The sequence below is a fragment of the Melospiza melodia genome, chromosome 9, assembly GCF_035770615.1.
Source record: "Melospiza melodia melodia isolate bMelMel2 chromosome 9, bMelMel2.pri, whole genome shotgun sequence".
Classification (NCBI taxonomy): domain Eukaryota; kingdom Metazoa; phylum Chordata; class Aves; order Passeriformes; family Passerellidae; genus Melospiza; species Melospiza melodia.
Window position 1 is genome coordinate 18,156,189 of NC_086202.1, and position 21,360 is coordinate 18,177,548.

Genomic DNA, 21,360 nt, shown 5'->3' on the forward strand with positions numbered 1-21,360 from the left:
AAAGGAAGTTCTGAAATAAATGTTTTTGTTTGATACATTTTCAGTATCATCTAGTATCAGCTTTTGCATTTTTAAAAGGAAGCCAGAGAAGTTTAGGATGCCATGCATTTTAAACAATATTTTAAATATAATCTCAATTTAAATCCTTCCAGCTAAAACCACACAAAATCCCCAGAAGGAAATAGGCATTAATAAAGGACTTCCTTTTGATTAATGAAGAAATTTCTCCAGATTACTCAAAATATTTCATGCAAATGTATAAATTTTCTGATAAGAGTTTTACAGAGATCTTCTGTGATTTCATACAGGACATGGAATTTATTTTAATTTTAGTTGTCTATGTTTGCTTAGGAGACGATGGACAGTTCACTTCTATCAAAGAGCAAACATCCTGGCTAGCGTAGATGTGAATATGCCATTTTAGGTGTTTTTAAAATGAATGAATGTTTAGCAATATTTCAATAAGGATTGATATGAAGAAAACATACTTTAAAAAAAAAAAACGTGTTTCTAGCATTTTTATGAGCTTTAATGGTAAATTTTTGGGAGACAATGCCAGAGATGTCTACTCAGGCTCATGAAGGAGAACAGTCAAAACTATTAAACACAGCATTTGTGATTACAGTTTGGGCTTGAACATCAGAAGTGCTGAATACTTTGTCTGCAATATAGTGGAACAGAATCAATAATAATTTTAATTCAATTAATTTAATAAGTCCATTGGTGGTTTTCAGACAACTCATATGCTTCAAGTTAAGCATAAGAATAAAGGCAAGCTTATAAAGAGGAGTATGGACTTCTTTTTAAGAAGAAACAGGAACCACTTCATATTTCATGTTTCTGGTCTGTGCCCAATTACCCAGGAAAGACCTGTAGAAGCCAGAAATGTGGTGGGCATTCCTTTTCCCAGAAAGGAAACATAAAAATTGTAGGGGTATTTTAATGTCCATACTGCTTACCAGAAAAGTTAATTAATTTGTTTATGGAAGATTAAATAATTAATGGTCTGGGCTTTGTCCAATTATTCTTTTTGAGAAGCAACCGAAGTACTAATTAATGCCTTAAAAAAATTAGGAGCGCAAGATTTTGCAAAGGTAAATAATGGAAGCTTTTTAATCTTTCAAGCAGCTTTGCAAAATATTGATTACTTATTTGCTTTTGTACTACCATTGGAGGATTCAGAGAGCAATTCAACACCAAAACTAGTAATTCAGTTAAAATGAAAATAAGGTAATGCATAAACAGTAGACTTTTCAGTGGCCATCTAATAAAGCATATGGAGGAAAACCCCAGCACTGCAATCTTTTTATTTTCCAGCCACGTATTTAATAAGAGTCATGATGACCTATTGAACACAAAATGTATGCCTGAAACTCTCTCTCTAACCCCTATTGATGAAGAGTATCTCACTGTCAGCTCAATGTCTGTGACCTCCCTTCCACGAGGAGGAAGCTCCAAGACAGTCTCTGCAACCCCACAGCCACGTGTTTGTGGTCCCTCATCACCATCCCTGCCTGCCAGAGAGACACATGATAGTGACAATGAATGGGAAGACTTGGAGGAACCTGAGGAAGAGAAGGAAGAAAATGAAGAGTGCATTCAGGTATGTGATGGGCACCAAATGACTGACTGGTAGAATACAAGGGAAAATAAACAATTTTAAGAATGTTTCAGTCTCAAACAATAATTTTAACCCATTTTCTATGCTATTTTCACATGACTTTTTTTTCTTTTTTTACTTTCCTGAATAGTCGCAATCTTCAAATAAAGCAGACCTCTCACTATGCCCAGCTCTCCAGAATTCTTAACCATTTGCCTTAAGGCTATTTCTTTTTTCTTGACATCTTACTATTTCTCCAACTTTCCAAAATTCTGCATTATTATTCTCAGTGTACAAAGACCTAAAAGCTGTCTAGTAGCTTCTAAAATTAATTGGAGTCAGCTACTTGGATTTTTTCTGCCATGTTTCAAGGCCATGCAGAAAATCACTTTGTTACAGTGATATTGCTGTAATGTCCTGATAAGAAAGTATGATTCTTGTGCTAATTGCTATTCAAAATATAAGGCTCAGTGCTGCCAAATGCTGAACATCTTGCATTCCTATGACACTAATGAGCTCTGAATTCCTACTAATTTGAGAGGACTGTGGACAAAATTTAGCTCCAGGCATTTCCTTCAGTGGGACAGCAATAGCAGTAACAACAGTGATCTTGCACCCTGCTATCACAATGCTTGTCAGCTCAGAGGCCTCCAAGCCGTTCTTTACACATTCCAAATGCCTAATTCCAGATCTTGGTGGCATTCTCTGCTTTACTAGGCCCTATAAGTCAATCAACATGAACCTCCACAATTCTGGGATATGGCAGAACACCTTTTACATACTCTTGTACCATCTGAGGATCTGATTCCTACCTGCATATAAAAATTATGGAATATGTTACTGAAGCAACATAAAAGCCTAGATCAAAAAAACTGTGCTTGTTTTAACAGGAAATGGAGATCTTTGTGACTTTGACAAAGTCAGAGAACAATGGTTATGGATTCTCTGTAGTTCTTAACAAAATCGACACCTGCCTGTATGTTGATGAAATCTTGAATGATCCTGCCCTTTCTGATGGAAGATTGAGAAGGGGAGACAGAATCATTATGGTACAGTAATTTTTTGAGTTTATGCAGAGAAGAAAATATTTACAGATCAATGTCATCATTGGCATTCTTTGTTTAGTATCACCCATTTATCACATATTTAGGTATGTAAATAAATAATATAATAAATCTAATTCTGCTGACCTCAGTTGGATAAATCTCAGACTGAATAGATTGTATGATGAGGCAAATAAAATGAAACTAGGAGCATTCAAGACAAGTGAGACATTAAATGCCTTCCCAATGAAATTATACAAACTGAATTAATGTAATAACGTGATACGTGACACACAAAGGATGTAGGAATTGTGTCCTTTGTAATGTAATAACAAAACCTTTTTTCAGCCCGGTTCATGTTCAATTTTTTGCATAAGACCTTCTCCCTTGTTTTTTGCAACAAGATCTTGAGTTTCAATGGGAAAAAAAGCTATTTTTATTAAAGCTCTGCATTCAGAAAAATAAAAGTTCAAAAAAGAAATATTATTGCAATCTTAATTGTTAAATGTATTGACATTAAATATCACAGCAAAGCAATAAAAATGAACTGAAAACTAATTTAAGTTCATATGCAAAATTCAGAGTAGAGGAAGAAGTAAACGATGATCAATGAGATGTATGACATGATTTTACTGGTTTGTCACTTAGGTGAATGGAATTGATGTCACATCTTTGCCATGCAATGAAGTCCTGACTTTACTGCAAAGCTCTCCTCCAGATCTGCACCTTGTGGTTGGCCGTGCTGACAGTGACCCACGTCCCTCAGTTAGGCCAGAGGACATTCCTGAAATTACTCTCACAAAGGGTGCTGATGGACAGCTAGGTGTGTACTAAATGCTGCATTTGCTATTTTGGACAGGAATGACAGCATGAGATAATCATAGGAATGACAAGATAATCATAACCAAACGTGCTCTTGGATCAGTACGATCCAAACTGACCTTGACACCTTTATGCTCTTCATCATCACCCATGACCAAGGAATGAGAGCTTTTTGTGGGCAACATCTAAGAGGGAAGACTAATATCTCTTGTTAGACTAATGAAGGTATCTGGAAAAATGATCTTTGCATTATCATCCCATTAACTGAAGTTTCTGGCAGATTTCCAGTACCATATTTTTATGTTACTTATACACATAAGTTTTGGATGGTTGGATAATAATGTCTACTACCTGCAGAGACACATAAAGATCTATTTGGAGGAAAAGAAAAAAATTGAAGAAAAGGTAAAGTTTAAGAAGGATGAGCCATAGGTTGAGACTACACTTTGCTATTCAAAGAATCTCCACTTGAATCCTTGATTCACCACAGACACAAGGCTTTATCTACAAACAATACAAATGATAAAAGAAATCCCCACAATGTGAGTACCTTGATATTTCTGTAGCATGTTATGAGTACTGCACACAGATAAAACTGTAGCCTCAGGAAGCAGTATGGCTATATGTGCTCATGTACAGCATCCTGTTTCTAGGTAGGAACTAGTTATTTCAGAGATTCTTTGAGTGTAGTTTGCACTGTGTAGGTCCCTCTCAGCTATTGTAGGCCTCCTTTCCCATGGCACTCTGAAGACTGCAAGGTATGTAAATGTGCAGGTAACGAGGGAGCTGCTGCTATGCAGCTCAGTGTCCTATTGCAATGACTATTGAACATCAGGGGAAATAAAGCACTAGGACAGCAGTGAAACACAGAGATGGACACCACCATTTAAGTTTTTCCATACTTTTTTAACATCTAATGGCATTTCACTCTTTCAGTCAAGCTTATAAATCCCATTTTACTGGGGCAAGACTGTTATTTATAATGTCAGTGATTTCTTCAGCCTATCTTTCAGTGACTCACATTTGTTCCACTTTCAGTCACTGACAGTGAAATTCTAAACACTCTGCCACAAAAGATGCTTTCTCTGCATTATTCTAGGCTTGAAGCTGACAGGAGGAGCTGGAAGCACATTACAAGGTATTTATGTGCTAGACATAGTGCCTGGCTCTCCTGCCAGTGTGGAAGGCAGTTTGCAGCCACGAGATCAGATTGTTTACATCTGTGGACTGTGCACTGAGGGCATTAGCCTGGATGATGCAGTGAGAGTGTGTGAAGCTGCCACCCAGAATGTTCAAATCAAAGCCACAAGGTAAATCTGAGCATACCTCATCCTCATGCTGAAGCTAAATTTTCTAAATTTTACATCAACAAGTCAAACCACACAAAACTAAAAAATGCTTTATCTCAAAGGTCTGAATGTTGCAACCTGATAAATAACATTCATAAGACATCTTAACTCCTTGTAATTAAAACTGACACTGCAAGTACAAGTAGACTCACACAAGACAAATGAGAACTCTTCAAATTTCATCATCCAAAACCAAATGTGAAGCCTTTAACTGAGGCTGAGCATCATTTTCATATGTCTTGTTCTCTAGGGAAAATCTTTGTATTTCCATCACTAGTGTGAACTTTCCCTTTATAGTCTCAGATTCACAACTACAAGGAAGAAACTATTTCTGATCAGAAATTCTGAGATAATTCCAACAGATAAAACATTTTATAAAGGTACTAAAAATTCAGCATTTAACCTGCAGCATGACCAGAAAGTCTTTCCAGACCTGAACAATAATTGGCTGTAAAGGATTTTTCTCATCAGTTCATGGCTGCATTTTGATTCATTGTGTTCCACAGTTTCACACCAGCTCAGGTCCTGGACTGATGCAGAAATAGCTTCCAAAGATCCCAGAGGAACAGTAAAATATTAACTCAAAGCATGTGAGTAACTGAGTTATGTAACCAGAGCCTGTGACAGAATGGCTGTCACAGCTGCCTTAACATAGTTCAAACTTCTATTACTGTTTTATTAACTTGTGCTTATCTAACAGAAGAAGAAATTGCTGCCTCCTTATACATCTTTCTGTACAACAAGTTAGTAGCAGCACCTCCTGATTGTCAGAATTTACAAACTCAGGAGCTAAACAGAAATAGGGTAAAAAAACTTACAAAAGAGCATTCCCACTTTATACAGGGGGTAACCAAAGCTGAATTCAAAATGGACCAAAAAGCAGCTCTGTACTGAGCCAGGTGATTTAACATGCTTATTTTTTTCCCCAACACATTTTAATAAAATGTTTCACTACAGTCAAATATTTTCATATACTGACATAAATTCTCTTTAGAACAGTACCACTAACAAAATTGTAGAAGGACAACTACAATTTAGATAATTGCATTTCTAAAAATAATTTTCATATGTGCTTTACAAAGCATGCAGTGCTTAATGGCTCATATATTTCACTTTTTCTGCCCCCAGAAATGGCAATCCAGTGGTTCCTATAGAGCAGGAAAATAGTAAGTAAGGCTAACATTTTTGGGTTTTAGTTCAAAACTTGCTGATTTTGAAAAAAGCATAAGGTATTGAAAACTTATTAACAAATTGTAACTTGCCATTCAGTATTTCTGTTATGGCCATTTTAGGAGTTTGAAGAAAATTTGGTAGCTGTTTAAAGACAGAAATAAAATGTATAGCTCTCTGTAAAAAAGTAATTTAATACATATTCAGTTTCTTTTTTAAAAAAATGTGTTATTAAATAGGAATTTTATGTGGTCATATTTCAAGATCTGTTTTGACTGAAACTATTCTATACGAAGTTTTCCAGCACTTCTTGAGCCACTATTTAATATGAGCCACTACTTCATCATCTAGACCACTTTTTTAAACTGTTATTAATGAAGTATATAAAATCAGCCGGCAGCACTAATATCTGTTAGTTAAAATAAAAGCATTCCTATAAGGGGAGATATTTAATACTCTAACTGATACAAAACTTCAGCAATCATCTGAGCCACAAAGATTTGACCAGAATTGCTCCAGCAGCCTAAGGAGTCTGAGCAAGCACAGGCTGCACTTGCACCCTCAGGTGGAAGGGAAGGAATCACATCTAGGTCAGCACATACAAAGGGTGTTAGTTACGCATGTAATACTTTCAAATGCACTTTGGGCTGCAGCATTAAGTCAGACCTAACCCCAGTTTCATTTACCTGACTGGATATCTCAGTGGTTTTTGAGTTTTTTTAAAATCATGCAAACATGACTTCAAAAAGTAACTCTGGACCACAATTATTCACATGCCTACACTGATCTGAATACTGCCATACGGTTACCTGAAGAACTTATTCCAAGTCAAGTTAGTGACAGATTTCCTTAGACATGTAGCCATGTGTCTGTTTCTATAAACTGAAGCAATTTTCTACAAGATATGGATAAAGTTATGTGTACCCTCAGTTAATACGATAGAACTCAAGCACAGCAAATGTGTGGCCTGGTAGGACTTTGCTTACACAGCCTTGTGTGAGCTTTGCAGATTCCAAGATTTCTCAAGACACCTTCAAATAGGTAATGAGACCTGCTCCACCTCTTATAGCATTATGAATGCACAGTTACCTGCCTCTCCTATAAAACAAGATGTGTCAGGTCCTGTACGTGGGTCAGAGCAATCCCAAACATAAACACTTGGGCAGAGAACAGACTGAGAGCAGCCCTGAGAAGGACTTGAGGGTGTTGGTTGATGAAAAGCTAAACATGACTGAGCAATGTGCAATCACAGCCCAGAAATCATAACCTGGGCTGTACCAAAGGCAGTGTGGCCATCAGGTTGAGGTAGGGGACTGTGTCCCACTGCTTTGTGAGACCCCACCTGGAGTGCTGCATGCAGCTCTGCAGTCCCCAGCATAGGATGCACATGGACCTGTTGGAGCAATTTAAAGGGGAGGCCATAAAGATGGTCAGAGGGCTGGAGCACCTCTCCTGTGAAGACAGGCTGGGAGAGTTGGAGTTGTTCAGCCTGGACAAGAGATGATGCTGGGGAGACCTTACAGCTCCTTCCAGTTCCTAAAGGGTACTGCAGAGGGACTTCTGACAAAGGCATGTAGTGATAAGACAAGGGGGAATGGCATCAAACTGAAAGAGGGCAGGTTTAGATTAGATAGTAGAGAGAAATTCTTTACTGTGATGCTGGTGTGACACTGGATCAGGTTGTCCAGGGAAGTTGTGGACACCTCATCCTTGAAAATCTTCAGGTCCAGGCTGGATGGGGCTTTCAGTAACCTGGTCTAGTGAAAGGTGTCCCTGCTCATGGCAGAGGGTGGAAACTAGATGATTTTTAAGGTCCTTTTAAACCCAAACTGCTCTATGATTCTATGATTCTTCCATTTTATAGGTGCATTAAAAAACCTATACTAATTTTGCATTTGGTGTTCCATTTGCTATCATCACTCATAGATTTATTGATAAATCCGTAATAATTTGTTATTAAGAAAGCGAGCCTTCATTTTTATAGGTTTAGTTACAAGAACACATACTAAAATTGCAATTGCAAAAGGTAGCTTTTTTAAATTACAGGACATTAATTATTTTCAATAATTCACACATTAAGAGTACTTTGTGGAAGACAGCTAAGATCAGAATATGATAAAGCAAAACCACAAAACTGGGGGGGCTGATAGAGGTGGGAGTGTTCCTTCATCTGCCTGATCATTGCCACATGTGTGACTCAGTCTGGCCCCTGATTGCTGTTACAATTTTTAAAATAACAATGGCTAAGATGCAGTAGCTCTGCAATTCATGACTGAAATGTTTATATATCTGTGCAAATCAGCAAACTTCATAATGCAGTGGTCTCACACTGCTTCGTATAGCATAAATATTGGATATTGATGCTTCGTTTAATAACCTAAGCACAGAGTTTGCATTCCATGGGTACATGAAGTTTAGCAGGAGGCCTGTCAGAGCAAACATATGTGTTTGTTTTTAGGGCCACCAGCTGAAACAGAGAAAGCCAATATTTCTTTGTCAAATGAAAACCTGAACTCCCAGGAACAGCATCTGCTGCATCAACATGGTAAGGAACTTTGCATTTTTCAATTAGGATTAGTAAAATTGCGTTCTTTGAAAGAAAAGTAAGTTTATAGGTGATAATAGCATCACCTGGGAAAGATTACTCTTCATAAAAAATCCTGCCTCCCTCAGAGTTTCAGAGAACATTTATACATTACTGCTCTCCATCTGGTGTCTCTGTAGGATGCAGTTCTTAAAGCTTGTTTTGGAACCTGCTCACGAGGAGGTAAAAAGGTCACAGTGATTCACATTTCAGTAGTTTTAGGCCACATAAATCCGAGGGATTTATTTTGTATTTCACATATAAAATATAAAATGTTTTATTATGTCTCCGAATGAGATTTTGAGTGTTATACTGTAGAGTATTTTACCAGGACAACTATCTAAAAATTGCTGTTGGTTTTTCACAGAGAAACATTTGGAGGAAACAAACTGTGATGATCAGCAGAACACTCCTGATTCTCCAGAATGTAAAGTAAGTGACACTCTGAGGTGTGAGGTGGTTCATCAAGTGAAGTGAGCTATATGGAGAGAGGTTTTTTTCAATAGTGGTATTGAATGCATTTTCTTCCTCTCTTTGAAAATGTGAATATAATGCACTTGGAGAGTGTCCTGTAAGTGTTGAATTGTATTCAGCATTCACACAGTAGAATGCACTGGGCACTTCCTGGGGACAGACTCTTCTGTTGCTGTCTTTCAATGCTTAGAAAGAAGGCAGCAAAGGAAAAAGACACAGAATGTCACAGCATGGGATTCTGGGGAAAATATGTGCAATTGTTAAACATTTTCCACAACAATCTTTGAAAACTGAGATTAATATGTTTCATCCTGCAATTTTCAGCTAGACATTTGAAAACAGAGTAAAATTAGCCCAATCTTTGCAGTACTATGCAGCACTGATATAGACCAATATGGTTTGAATTTGGCAGGAGTAATGCATTTTTCAAGTTATTTATTATTTATTATCAATTCCTGAATACACAGGAATGTTGTTGTTTGGGGAAGAAAAGTTATTTCCATGCTCAGCATACAATGCTTGAAAATTCTTACAAGCGCAAACATCACTTCTATTGGTGCAAAGACATGGAAAGTAACTTTAATTTAAATGATCCAAATTGGGAGTGGTATTTCATGTGAATAGATATAGATTAAGTATTTTTCTCTTTATTGTGTAAAAAAGCTGTTTCTTGTTAAAATTAGACCTCCAACCTGGCAAAAAATTTCGAACAATTTCCTAATTTTTTATTATGTCATCACTATTTCACTATTACTGCTTCTTCTGCATGATTTAATCCATGATGGTTTATCTGCTCAACCTGCAAAAATAATTCACAAGGCTGATACTTGTGGCATTGGAACTAGTCATGCTGAAAGTCATAAACATTTCTAGCTTGCTGCTATTTCTGACATAGTATTGACCCTAAAAAAGCAGCTGATTTTAAAAGCAAATAAAGTGCTAAAGTAAAAGAGATGGAAATGTTTGGATTACAAGATTAAGATCTAAATTAGAGAAAAATAAAAGAATAAACTATGTACTGCATTACTGTCATGCTGGAGGTAAGAATGCCTTATTTGTCAATTAAGGTGATTTATTTGATATATTATAAAAGGATTACAGAAGTACACATTTCTTTGCTCTTAAGGAGTTACTTTCCCCAGCAGCAAACAGAGTATGAAAATAAGTATGTACTATTTTTATTCTGATACATACATGCAGCTCTTATCTTGATTCCTGGAACCTCTGTAGATCTATTCAAAAGTAGAGCAGGATATATCCCATAATCCACATCAGACAGTGAGGACTGTGGGAATAATGGGAATCTTGAGTAATAAAAATGCAAACAAAATACAGCCCTGAATAAATGCCACTTCAGACTGCATCCTTGTCTATTGTAGGACTTCATTATTAAGATTGAGCTGGAAAAGGCAGAAAATGGAAGCCTGGGATTTGCACTGGTAGGTGGAAAAAATGGCAGGGCTATTCTAATAAAAGCCATCAGCCCGGACAGCAGTGCAGACCTGGATGGCAGACTTCAAGTTGGTGACATCTTACTGAAGGTAATGTTTGTTCTCCATTGCTTTGGCTCACATTTTCTCTACTTTATAATGAACATCTGTCCAATACAAAGTGGAGCAGGTTGGAAATCTGATGCTGCTTTGCACAGTAACATGTAGGAGGTGCTGTCCCTTGGCTCCTGGTGGTCAGAGGGCTGTCCTGGGGCCCCTGTGTCTTCCCTGGAGTTCAGCCTCCTGTGGGTCTGGGCCTCCCCAGAGCTGGAGGGGACCTCCTCACTGTGTCTAGTGAGGATTCCAGAGAAACTTCAGGGAAACCAGAGGTAACTGGCCAGGCATGCAGGTCACAGCTAACCAGGAGACTACAGGGAAGAACCTGTCACGTTAGGTATTATCAAGACAAACAAAAAGCACTGGAATTAGGGCTTTTCAGTCTTTATTTAAAATCTTACTATCCTAGCCACTCTGTCACCTTTTAATATAAGTAATCCTTTTTGTTACACCAAATTATTTTTTCTTCTCCCTCCATGAGTTTCAAAATTGTTTGATTTTCTGGCTTTCATTTACTTCCATCTCTCTTTCATCTTCTCAATGAAGAATGGGGGAAAGCCCACTTACTATCTCAGACTGTAATTCTCTGGTGTCCTGCTGGCAATCATGGCATAAAGATAAACAGGTGAAGGATCAAGTGAATCAGGAGAGAATGAGAATTCTCTCCCACAAATGGGAGAAGATGATGACACATGAAGTTCAAAGAAGTTATATGAAGATTTCCCAGTGCTAGGGCTTTGTGTTACAGGACTGTGGAAATACACATCAATGTATTTTTCAGGTGAATGAGACCTTTGTGTCTGGTCTGCCACGCCAAACAGTCACAGATCTGCTGCGCAAGGCACAAGGCACCGTTCAACTCACTGTCTGCCGAAGCCTGGCTTTGCACTGGGCCTACTCAGGCAACCAGAGCAACAGAGCTCCCACTCCAAACACAAAGGCAGAGCCTGGTAAGCACCCACATCCACTCATCATATGACAGAAGTGGGAATATGTGTTGCCTGAATTCAACTTTGGTCTTAGTCAACTTTACAGTCAGTTTGTCTCATAGCTGTAGGTACAAACACATTCTTCACCCTGATTTGCAGCTCTGGCTAAACTGCTCAAGACATAGGACCACAGGGAAGAAATGCCCAAGTGTGATTTTTAAATCTAGGAACAAAGCTGTAAGACCCTCAAAGATGTTTTAACTCAGTTTAAGTTTTTAAGTCGTGAATGTTGGTCTGATTCTACCCCATTTTATGCAACTCATTGATGAAATCACAGCCTGGTTTTGGCTCAGTTGCTAAAATACTTCTCCCACAAACTTCACATCCCATCACTCCTACTTATCTCCTGGATGCACTACACCTCCTGTTCTGTCTGGCAGACAGATCCTCTCTCTTCTGTGGTGTTCATGCTCAAACCCAGAAGCCTCTGCTCCCAGGCCTATTGTTATTCATTTGAGAGCAAACCCATCTTGCAAAGGGCAGTACTTACAAGCATGACTAACTCTGTGGAAGAACTTTGTGCTCTATGCTCTGCTCTATTGAATACTCAAAAATTAATTACTAATTAAAGCTGGGAATGGAAGCAAGGATATAAAACTGCCAATAGATTACATAGTTATAGTCCTCAAATTTCCATTTCTTTAAATACTGAAACATTCCCTATAATGTGGAGAAACCTAAGTGGGAAGGATATAGAATTCCTCCTTCTGGCCTGCTGGTTATTGAAGGCTTTGTTTCAAGTATTCATAGTCACAACACTGCCATTGCCATTCTCTTCTTACATGATATCAGTGAACGACATAGTTTCTGGGAAGTTTAAATTGTTTTCCTGAGAAACACAATGGTATTATAGAAGTAATGGCAGCAAAGTTAATCCATGGTATTTTTCCCTTTGCGCTGTGAAGGATGAGCTGGGTTAGGGAGAGCAGATTTAAATTGTTTCATGGTTTTTTATAGCTGCTGTTGATACAGGGCTTTACTTCAGTGTATCTTCTGGCAGTCTGAATTATGCTGGCTTCTTTGGTGGTGACATATGGCATTTGTGCTCTATTAACTCTCCCAGGCATTCACAAGAGGGATATTCCATGCCAGTTTAAGACACTGTTTCTCAGTGCCCCATCTGAGGTCAAAGTCCTTTGGTCTAAGCAGCAGAGAAGAAATGGACCTATATTTTCATGCATTTGATTTTTTTTGTTTGTTTTCTGGTATTCAGCAAGTGGTGGGGAAAGCCTGCAAGCCCAGCCTGTTTTCAGTTTCAAGCAAGAAGGCTCCAACCAAATGTGCAACAAGGTAAAATCAGAGAAGTTTTCAGAAGTTATCAGGCAATGTACTCATGTTTGTTTACAACATGAGTTTGCTGCAATGTGGGCAAGAACCACACCTTCTTGATGAAAAAAATATTTAATCTGAGGGAAGTGAGCTGCCACGACTGGAGCTGCTGACATTTGAGTGAGTCAGGATTCCACTGAGACAAGAGCATATGATAAGTAGAATACATATGCTAAAAGGGTGGAGGGAAGACAGGCTGCATATGCAAGTCTTGTTCTGATTCTTTATAATACTGAAATGAATAATTTATTAATTTTATCATCCTTTCAGTACTTCTAAACCATGTACATTAAAAGATTTCTATCCAGCCATCTCCACTATGATTCAAAATTCAAATGCATCTAAATTTCTTCAAACATGGCTATGATTTTGAATCTTAGTAAATCCTGCAAGACATTCCACATTAAATTTCAGAGCATCTATTATTTATAAATTTAAAACTGTAAAACTCCTCAGTAAATGTGAGAAAATTAGGTCTTCTTATCCTCCAGAAAACAAATGAAAAACCCAAACCCTGATTCGAGTAATGTAATTGAACCAGAAAAAGAAAAATGGTAATTTGAACTAAAATTTAAATAATTATTTATCAAGTGTTACAGCTGAGAAGAAACTGCTTTCATATACTAATAGCAGATATCCTGCATTATTATTTCAATGCAGCACCTAGTTATTACTCTTTAGGATGGATAAACAGCCACCAGTACTATTGCTTCTATTGCATATGGAGGATTATCATCTGCCTTCCCTGTTAGCTGAGTGCTTCTTCAGCAGAGCAGCTACACCCTGCTCCTACCATTAGCATTGTTGTGTCTAAGATAAAAAAGGAAATTATTACCAACAGCTCCATCTCAGATGCTGGTGCTTCCTGCTGCCAAGAATTGGGAGAAGAAGAATGTGACTCATGATTCCTATGATTGCATTTTCTTTCTCAGATCAGAGAGGATATAACCAACCTTTCAAAGTCAGTCATGCATGCTGAGATGTAGAGGTGTCTCTGAACTGTGCTATGGCTCAGAAACTTACAAATGCATCTGATAAGGCTTTTTACTCTGAGTAGTTACTGCAATACACTCTCGTCTGAAAGCAGAAACTATTTTATTTTCCCTTTCCTTCTTAAGCAAAGGACATGTTTCTGCCAGAAGTAAGACTGTTGATGAAAGTAACTACATTCTTGATGTTTCTGTGTACTGATTTTTCACAGCTTTTTCTTATTTGAAATATGCAGGATGCAGAAAGAACAGACAAATCTCCTCTGCAAGGTCAGCTGGCTGGACAAGACTATAAGGACCTCATCAGTAACGTTTCAGACAGGTAAGTCTTTCAAATGAAGTAAAACTATTAAAATAAATAGTATGGATAAATTATTTGTATATTTCCAGCTCTGTCCTAGTGGGGTAAGAAAACGACAAAACACGGGTCTATTGGAATGCAGCTCCACCTTGAGGAAGAGCTGCTAAACAGCTTCCACACAACTACTAAGACAAGAGAATTGAAGCTTACAGGTGTAAGGCCTAACAATGGAAAAATATCCTACACGAAAATACTCACTAGCTGTGAGAAACCTTACTTCCAGTCATTTTTGAGCAGCTTTTTATTCAGAGTATGTTCTTACCTCTGAATAAACCAACAACAATCGCATACTGAAGATAGTATTTTTAGTAGCTTTATTTGCAAACAATACACCAGACAAAATGCTACTACAGCCCCTTGAACTTATGATCTTCAGAGTTCTGACTAATTCTTGTAAAGAGCTGCTTAATAAAGTTAAAAATAAGCACAAGTAGATTAAACACAAAATCTTTGTATGGTTCAGATTATCAAAGCTTCTGCCACTTCAACTGACATTGTTTTGCAGGTCACAGAAATGTGCAGAATGTGAAAGTTGCAGAAGAGAAAATCAACAGTCTGAATCAGGCAGCTGGAGCAATGAAGATGATGTTATGCCCCACAGGATTCCTGTTCTACCTAGAGGTAATCATGCAAAAACTTCTCTTGTTTCTTCAACAGCATAACCCAGCATCTCCATACATGTACACTGAGAACAACACTAGTCTCTTGTACACAAGCTAAGGATTTGCTCTTTCAGTCTAAAAGGCCAGAGCACTCAAGACACAATTTTTACTACTGATGCATAGATAGGCCATCCAAACTTTTGTAACTCTCAAAGGAGAGTTGAGAGTTATATCATGAGGTCTCTCCTCTCTCCCTGACTGTTCCCATACAACTTTGCAAAATAAGTAAATAAACACTTAAAAATGCAGAACAAAGGGTCAAATTGTCTCTCAAGACTTCTTCCTCAGAATCACTGAATTTCACCCCCGGTGACAATTTCATTAAAATCTCTAGAACTGATGTGCTTAAGCATGTACTGAAGCACTTTCACAGCTCAGGTGCCAAAGCCCCTCTGACACCTGGAAGAGTTTACAGAAAGAATCTGCCTAATTGTTCCTTTATGAAAATTAAGCTTCTTCTGCTCCAAATGAGAATAATTGTGAAAGTAATCATATGAAGATGCTGCAGCATCTCAAAGATTCTGTGAAATACAGATTGCTCTCTCTTCTCCTTGCTTCTTCTCACCCAGTGGAAGCAATGAGTTGCTGATGGCTCTTATTAGAAGTAAAACACAGGTAACTCCCTCACACTGACAAGCCTTGATGGCCAACAAACAGAACATTATAAACAATCTATCATCTACTACCTGCTCAGAGTTTGGGGTTTTTTAATTCCCCTTGATCTGTAAGGAGAGCTGTGTGGGAAATAATGTGCTCTGTCTGGAGTGGGGATCTGTCTTCACTGGCACCCTCAACTTGATAATAGGAGCCTCTTTGAGGGTTAGAGACTGGAATACAGGCAGAATATGTCTTAAAAGCTCAGCCAAAGTGGGGGCAAGTTGTAGCCCAGACATAAACACAGAAAGCACAACTCTACTGGAACAGAAAATAATTAAGAGTAGTGATGATACATTACAGGAGGAGAGCAGGGCAATGCTTCTTGTCTTCATCCTGCAACAAACCCCTGGAACACATCATCAGCTTTTCTTTGAGACAGCTGGTATGTTATCCTTTGCAAACAGCAGTCTATGACTAAAAAACCCAAATTCCATAATTCCTCTACCTCAAAACATTATTTTTTACATAACAAGCTACTGTTTTTACTCAACATGGGAAGAAAAGTTTTTCTATCACTCCAGCAGAGTAGTGATATTTTTTCAGATGCAACGTTTATTTTCCTAATCTGTCAAGTACTGGACCAAAACACACATTTCAGGATGAGCTAAGTAGTAAAACTGAATCCTGATTTTGGTGCATCAAAGACAGTTCATATATTGCTCTTGAAGGGCAGTATGAGTTAAGATGAGAAGAAAAATATATTTGCTTACTTTAGGAAGGAAGAATTTGCTGTGATTATTCCTAGCAGTGGAGTGTGGCAATACTAATTGGCATGGAAATGTTGGAAATGCAAAGATAATTCTCTGTAAAGATGTGGCCAGTCTCCTATACCAGTATAAACTAGCATTAAAGTCTCCAATTCGGCAAGAACAGTTTATTTAAAACAGACTGTATTTAGAAACTGTGTGAGGAAATAACTTGCAATAGTTGGATCTGCTTCCAAATAACATGAAATATGGTGCTAGTTGTATCCATGATGATGACTTATTCTTCTTTCTGCTGTGAACATAAGTAAGTTGAAAATATTTTCTTCCATTTTCTCATATTTCACTTCCACAATATAAGCAGCAAAATATATATACACACTGTAGCTCCCTAGTTTTTAAAGCCAAGATTCTGCACTATGAACAATAATAATTAAAAGCTTCTTGCTTTTTTGTTATTTCTTTTGAGTTTTTGTTTGCTTTTTTTTTTTTTTTTTGATACTTAGACAGAACCTTTGCTTCTGGAGATGAACTGACTCAGTTAATTAACTTGAAACCATCACAGAGTGGAGTAGATCCAAGGACTGGCATAACAGGTCTTATTCAAGGACTGCAGCTGCAGATTGAGAATCAAGAGGTGCTAAAGGAGTTTATGGTAAACTTTGATCACTTCTTAAGATTTAAAAGTTCAGCAAAGCTAAGAAAGTGGCTTTCCATACAATGCATACTGTAGGGGAGTTCAGTTTGTATATCTTTACTGCATCCTTTTTCTCTGATAATTATTCCTGCCAAAATGGGGTTTCTACTCTGCTGTTTGGGTGGTAGTACAGTATTTGCATCTCTATTTCCATGCATATCAGTCTTACTACGTTCCCTGTTCAAAGATACTGCCCATGTATAAGGAAAATAAAAATGTGACATTCACAATGTAGATTAGGAATCACTTTTTCCTAGACTGACTTCTTATTACCCTCTCAGCTCTGCTGAAACTCTGCTGAACATCTACCTAAGAACTATCCTACGGGCTGCACCTATGCAAGAAATCCATGCTGCTAAGGATTCACTAAAGTAGAAACAGTTGAAAGGAAATATGAGCCAGCAGTGTGCCCAGGTAGCCAAGAGGGCCAATGCCATCCTGGCCAGTATCAGAAATGGAGTGGCCAGCAGGAACAGAGAGGTCATTCTTCCCCTGTACTCGGCACTGGTGAGGCCTCACTTAGAGTATTGCATCCAGTTCTGGGCCCCTCACTTTAGGAGGGACGTTGAGTTACTTGAGCGTGTCCAGAGGAGAGCAACGAAACTAATAAAGGGCTTGGAACACAAGCCATATGAAGAGCGACTGAGGGAGCTGGGGTTGTTCAGCCTGGAGAAAAGGAGACTAAGGGGTGACCTCATCACTCTCTACAACTTCCTGAAGGGTGGCTGTAGTGAGCTGGGGGTCGGTCTCTTTCTCCGGGCGACAACGGATAGAACAAGAGGACACAGTCTCAAGTTGCGTCAAGGTAGATGTAAGTTAGAAGTAAGAAGGAAATACTTCACAGAAAGAGTGGTCAGAAACTGGAATCATTTACCCAGTGAGGTGGTGGAGGCATCATCCCTTGAAGAATTTAAAAAAAGACTGGATGTGGCACTTGCTGCCATGATCTAGTTGGACAGTTAGAACATCGGCTGGACTAGATGATCTTATAGGTCTCTTCCAGTCTTGAAAATTCTGTGATTCTGTGAAAATGTTCCACTCAAAGGAACACCCCAGTTATCCATGTAACTCATTGCCACAAGATGCTGTTATGATCAGGAACTTTGTAATAAAATTACAAAGAAAAAGCAATGTACCTCCACAGATAATGAAAACACATAATTACATCTGATTGCATATAAATAATGAAAAAAATGTAAAATTAGGAAGGCTTGTAAAATCTCTTGTTTCAGAACATAAACAGAATATGAAGTTATCATCAAATTCCCAAAGAACAGATTATCTCATAATTCTTCAAGATATTTTCCTTTAAAGGACATGCTCATTACCAGTGCAATGGATTGCTGCCACTTTTCCACAGTAATTGTGGAATGTTATCAGTTTCTTTCACTTGCCTTTATATCTCTGACTTTCTGAGTACAAAATTCCACAGGCTGAAGTGTATAGGATTTGCTGACATTCCCTAAAGGCTCAAGGGCATGTATTAATTTTCATTCATTACATTCCATTACTGATGTAGGTGTAGCTTACTATGAGCTCAGTCACACATCTGCACAGAAAACATAAAGATCTAATAAGTAAAGTGCTGGTTACCAAAGGCAGTGGATATTTTATCTGAGTAAAAGCCATAGGAACTGATGCAAGTGTTCAAGAACTGTCATATGTATTTCAGTTCTTATAAATGTATAGTGACAAAATGTGATGATTGAGCATTGTGCAACGCACAGAAAATAGGTAGAAGAATAACAAAAACATCGAGGTAACACAAAAATTTAATGAAATGAACTTGCACATTCCTGCTTCTGACTACTCTGCATTCAATTCCCCTAAATTTGCTGTGAAGTTCTTAATGACTGTATGATTTGCACTTAATATCATTGGTGCTGTTCTCTATATTTATCACTTACTCCATCACTGAAAAGTATTCAGTCATTTTTGCACTGTTCATAGTGCAATAGTTACTGCTTGTGTTATCATTCATAAATGCTGACATTTGGCCAACACAGTATTCCAAACATCTATAATACAGCAATATACAAAAGGGACTTGTAACGATGGGATCTGAGGATGAGGGTTGGAAATATCACTTGAAAATGCAGAAATATTGTGCAGGAAAGAGAAAATACAAAGCAAATTGAATTTTTTTGCCTAGAAGTTTAGAGAATGATGTACTGATTCTCTTCTGTAAGAAGTCTATTTGCCAGCCTTGGGTTATATACAGCAGTAAAATTTGTTCACACTGACACTGTAAAAGCTGTCTGTTGAGGATGCGAACAACATAGATTGACTATTTCTTTTTGATCTAGGCTTTAGAACATGTGAAGCCAATAGATGACTGCAGAATTGGCAAAGCACCAGAAAACCAGAATAAAAACAGATACCGAGATATCCTTCCATGTAAGTATGCACAGAAATGAGAACATACATTTGGTGAACAAAGTGTTCAGAGGAACACAAAAAAAAAATTCTGGACCCTTAATGTCTTCCTAAACTGCAGCAACAGGACAACACATGCAAAAATGTGTAGCATCTCTATCTTCAGTGATGCAGTATATATATTCTTAGAGGTTCTTCTCCTTTATAACACCAATATCCAATGACAACATTCCTATGCAATACATGAGAAGCAGCACTGGGTACACTATGTTGGAACACTGGAAAACAATTCTATAGTAATTAGAAGGCTTTTCACAGTGTTACACAAGTACCTCAAGAGAAATAAAGCTGCAATGAACCATACAATTTATCTGTGGGAATTCCTACTTGCAATGGTTAATATTAGTGCTACTAATCAAACGTGTTCTAAAATCCAGAGGAATACTTTTCTGGAGAGACTGAGGTTTCCTCTCTCCTGAGTTCTGGAGATGGTAGAACTCTGTTTCTGTTCCACAACTGAAATAGCATCTTTCTGTTTCTGTTCAGATGATAAGACACGAGTTCCTCTGGGAGAAAAGAATGGCTACATTAATGCAAGTTACATTAGAATGAATGTTGGAGAAGAGGAACACTTTTATATTATAACCCAAGGGCCTCTTCCATCCACTATGGCTGACTTCTGGCAAATGGTCTGGGAGAGTGAATCAGATGTGATTGCCATGATGACAAAAGAAGTGGAGTTAGGGCAAGTGAAATGCCATCGATACTGGCCTGAATCTCCCTATAACTCTAGAGAACTGGCTAATTTCTATCTCAGGCTACACAATTACCAGCCTCTGGAATACTTCATAATTAGAAAAATAGAAATTATCAGCAAGCAGGTAAGTTGATTTAATACTTTCATATATGATGAAATTGATTACATAGTTTACATGAGTAGATACAAGTAGTATTGTCTGCTTCTTCTATAATATGTGCCCGGTATTTTTGGGGGATGTAAAAATCTGAATAACAGGCATGAAATTAGGATTAATGAGGTGCTTTCTTCTTGCTCATTGCATAAGCAATGGATATAATATTGCATATGTTTGGACAAGGACTTCCAAAAATGAGACCTCTAATAGTCACAGAACTGGTGTGTTCAGTGTTTTGCAGAATTGTTTACTGTTCTCATCAAATCAGATCCCCACCAGAGTGGATTCATATTTGTAATGGTGGTTGAATGGAAAGGGGGAGAAGGTGGCTTTCATCCTAGAATTTAGGACAAATGATACATTTTTGTTCATGAAAATACACAAACACACATGAAACTACAAATCTAGCAGTAATTTGTTAGAAACTTAACAAATACAGAATCCAGGTGGAAGAACACGGAAAACAGGGCAAGTATAAGTCCATCATTCTTGCCTCAATATTAAGCAAAGCTTTGCAAAAATTTCTGCAGGACATATTATCTAGTGGCATAATTAAAACATCTGTGCCAGACTAAACTTGGTGCCTTTTCCATCAAGATAACAATTTGAGGAAATGCACCTTATGTCACTGAGTGCAAAGCATTGTAAAGCATTTGATAGGAGTCTTCCTGAAACACTCTTAAAATGGCAAGATAGAACACCACATGTGATTGTTTTAATGAACATGCTAAGTTTGCTATGTCTGTACTAAATCAGTAGCAAACTACTACAGAAAGCCACAGGTCTACTTCAGCAGAAATCCATATTTACATTCAAATTCATCTGATAGTAAAAATTCAGGTAAGTTATCATTCAGATTTTAATGTGGCTTTGTGAACTGGCAACGAGAATTGTTGACCCAGGAAAATTTAATTAATATTACCAATAAATGACAGAACTACATTCTTTCAAGGCAACTGAATAACTTAAGCGACTCATCAAAGTCATATGAAGCAAATTTCCTAGGCCTGTGTTCCTGAGTGTGTTTCTTGAAATCTAAAGAAACATTAATAGAGTCAAGTATGAAAAGCTAAAGAACTGTAGAGTAAACAAA

The 21,360-nt window shown here is 37.7% G+C and overlaps 1 protein-coding gene across 3 annotated transcripts in view; it reads left to right on the forward strand.

Moving 5' to 3' along the window:
* Positions 1-21,360, forward strand: part of FRMPD2 (FERM and PDZ domain containing 2) — a 52,184-nt gene that overhangs the window by 27,279 nt on the left and 3,545 nt on the right. Inside the window, exons 26-38 of one of the 3 annotated variants that reach the window (XM_063163595.1) lie at positions 1,417-1,603; positions 2,491-2,649; positions 3,292-3,466; positions 8,443-8,529; positions 8,936-9,000; positions 10,422-10,583; positions 11,371-11,539; positions 12,792-12,868; positions 14,133-14,218; positions 14,763-14,878; positions 16,787-16,935; positions 19,284-19,374; positions 19,900-20,234. In XM_063163595.1, the coding sequence (XP_063019665.1) occupies positions 1,417-1,603; positions 2,491-2,649; positions 3,292-3,466; positions 8,443-8,529; positions 8,936-9,000; positions 10,422-10,583; positions 11,371-11,539; positions 12,792-12,868; positions 14,133-14,218; positions 14,763-14,878; positions 16,787-16,935; positions 19,284-19,374; positions 19,900-20,234 (1,858 nt within the window). Of the gene's footprint in view, positions 1-1,317; positions 1,604-2,490; positions 2,650-3,291; positions 3,467-8,442; positions 8,530-8,935; positions 9,001-10,421; positions 10,584-11,370; positions 11,540-12,791; positions 12,869-14,132; positions 14,219-14,762; positions 14,879-15,631; positions 15,959-16,786; positions 16,936-19,283; positions 19,375-19,899; positions 20,235-21,360 lie in introns of those variants that run through there. The other 2 variants (XM_063163596.1, XM_063163597.1) reach the window with 2 other exon arrangements.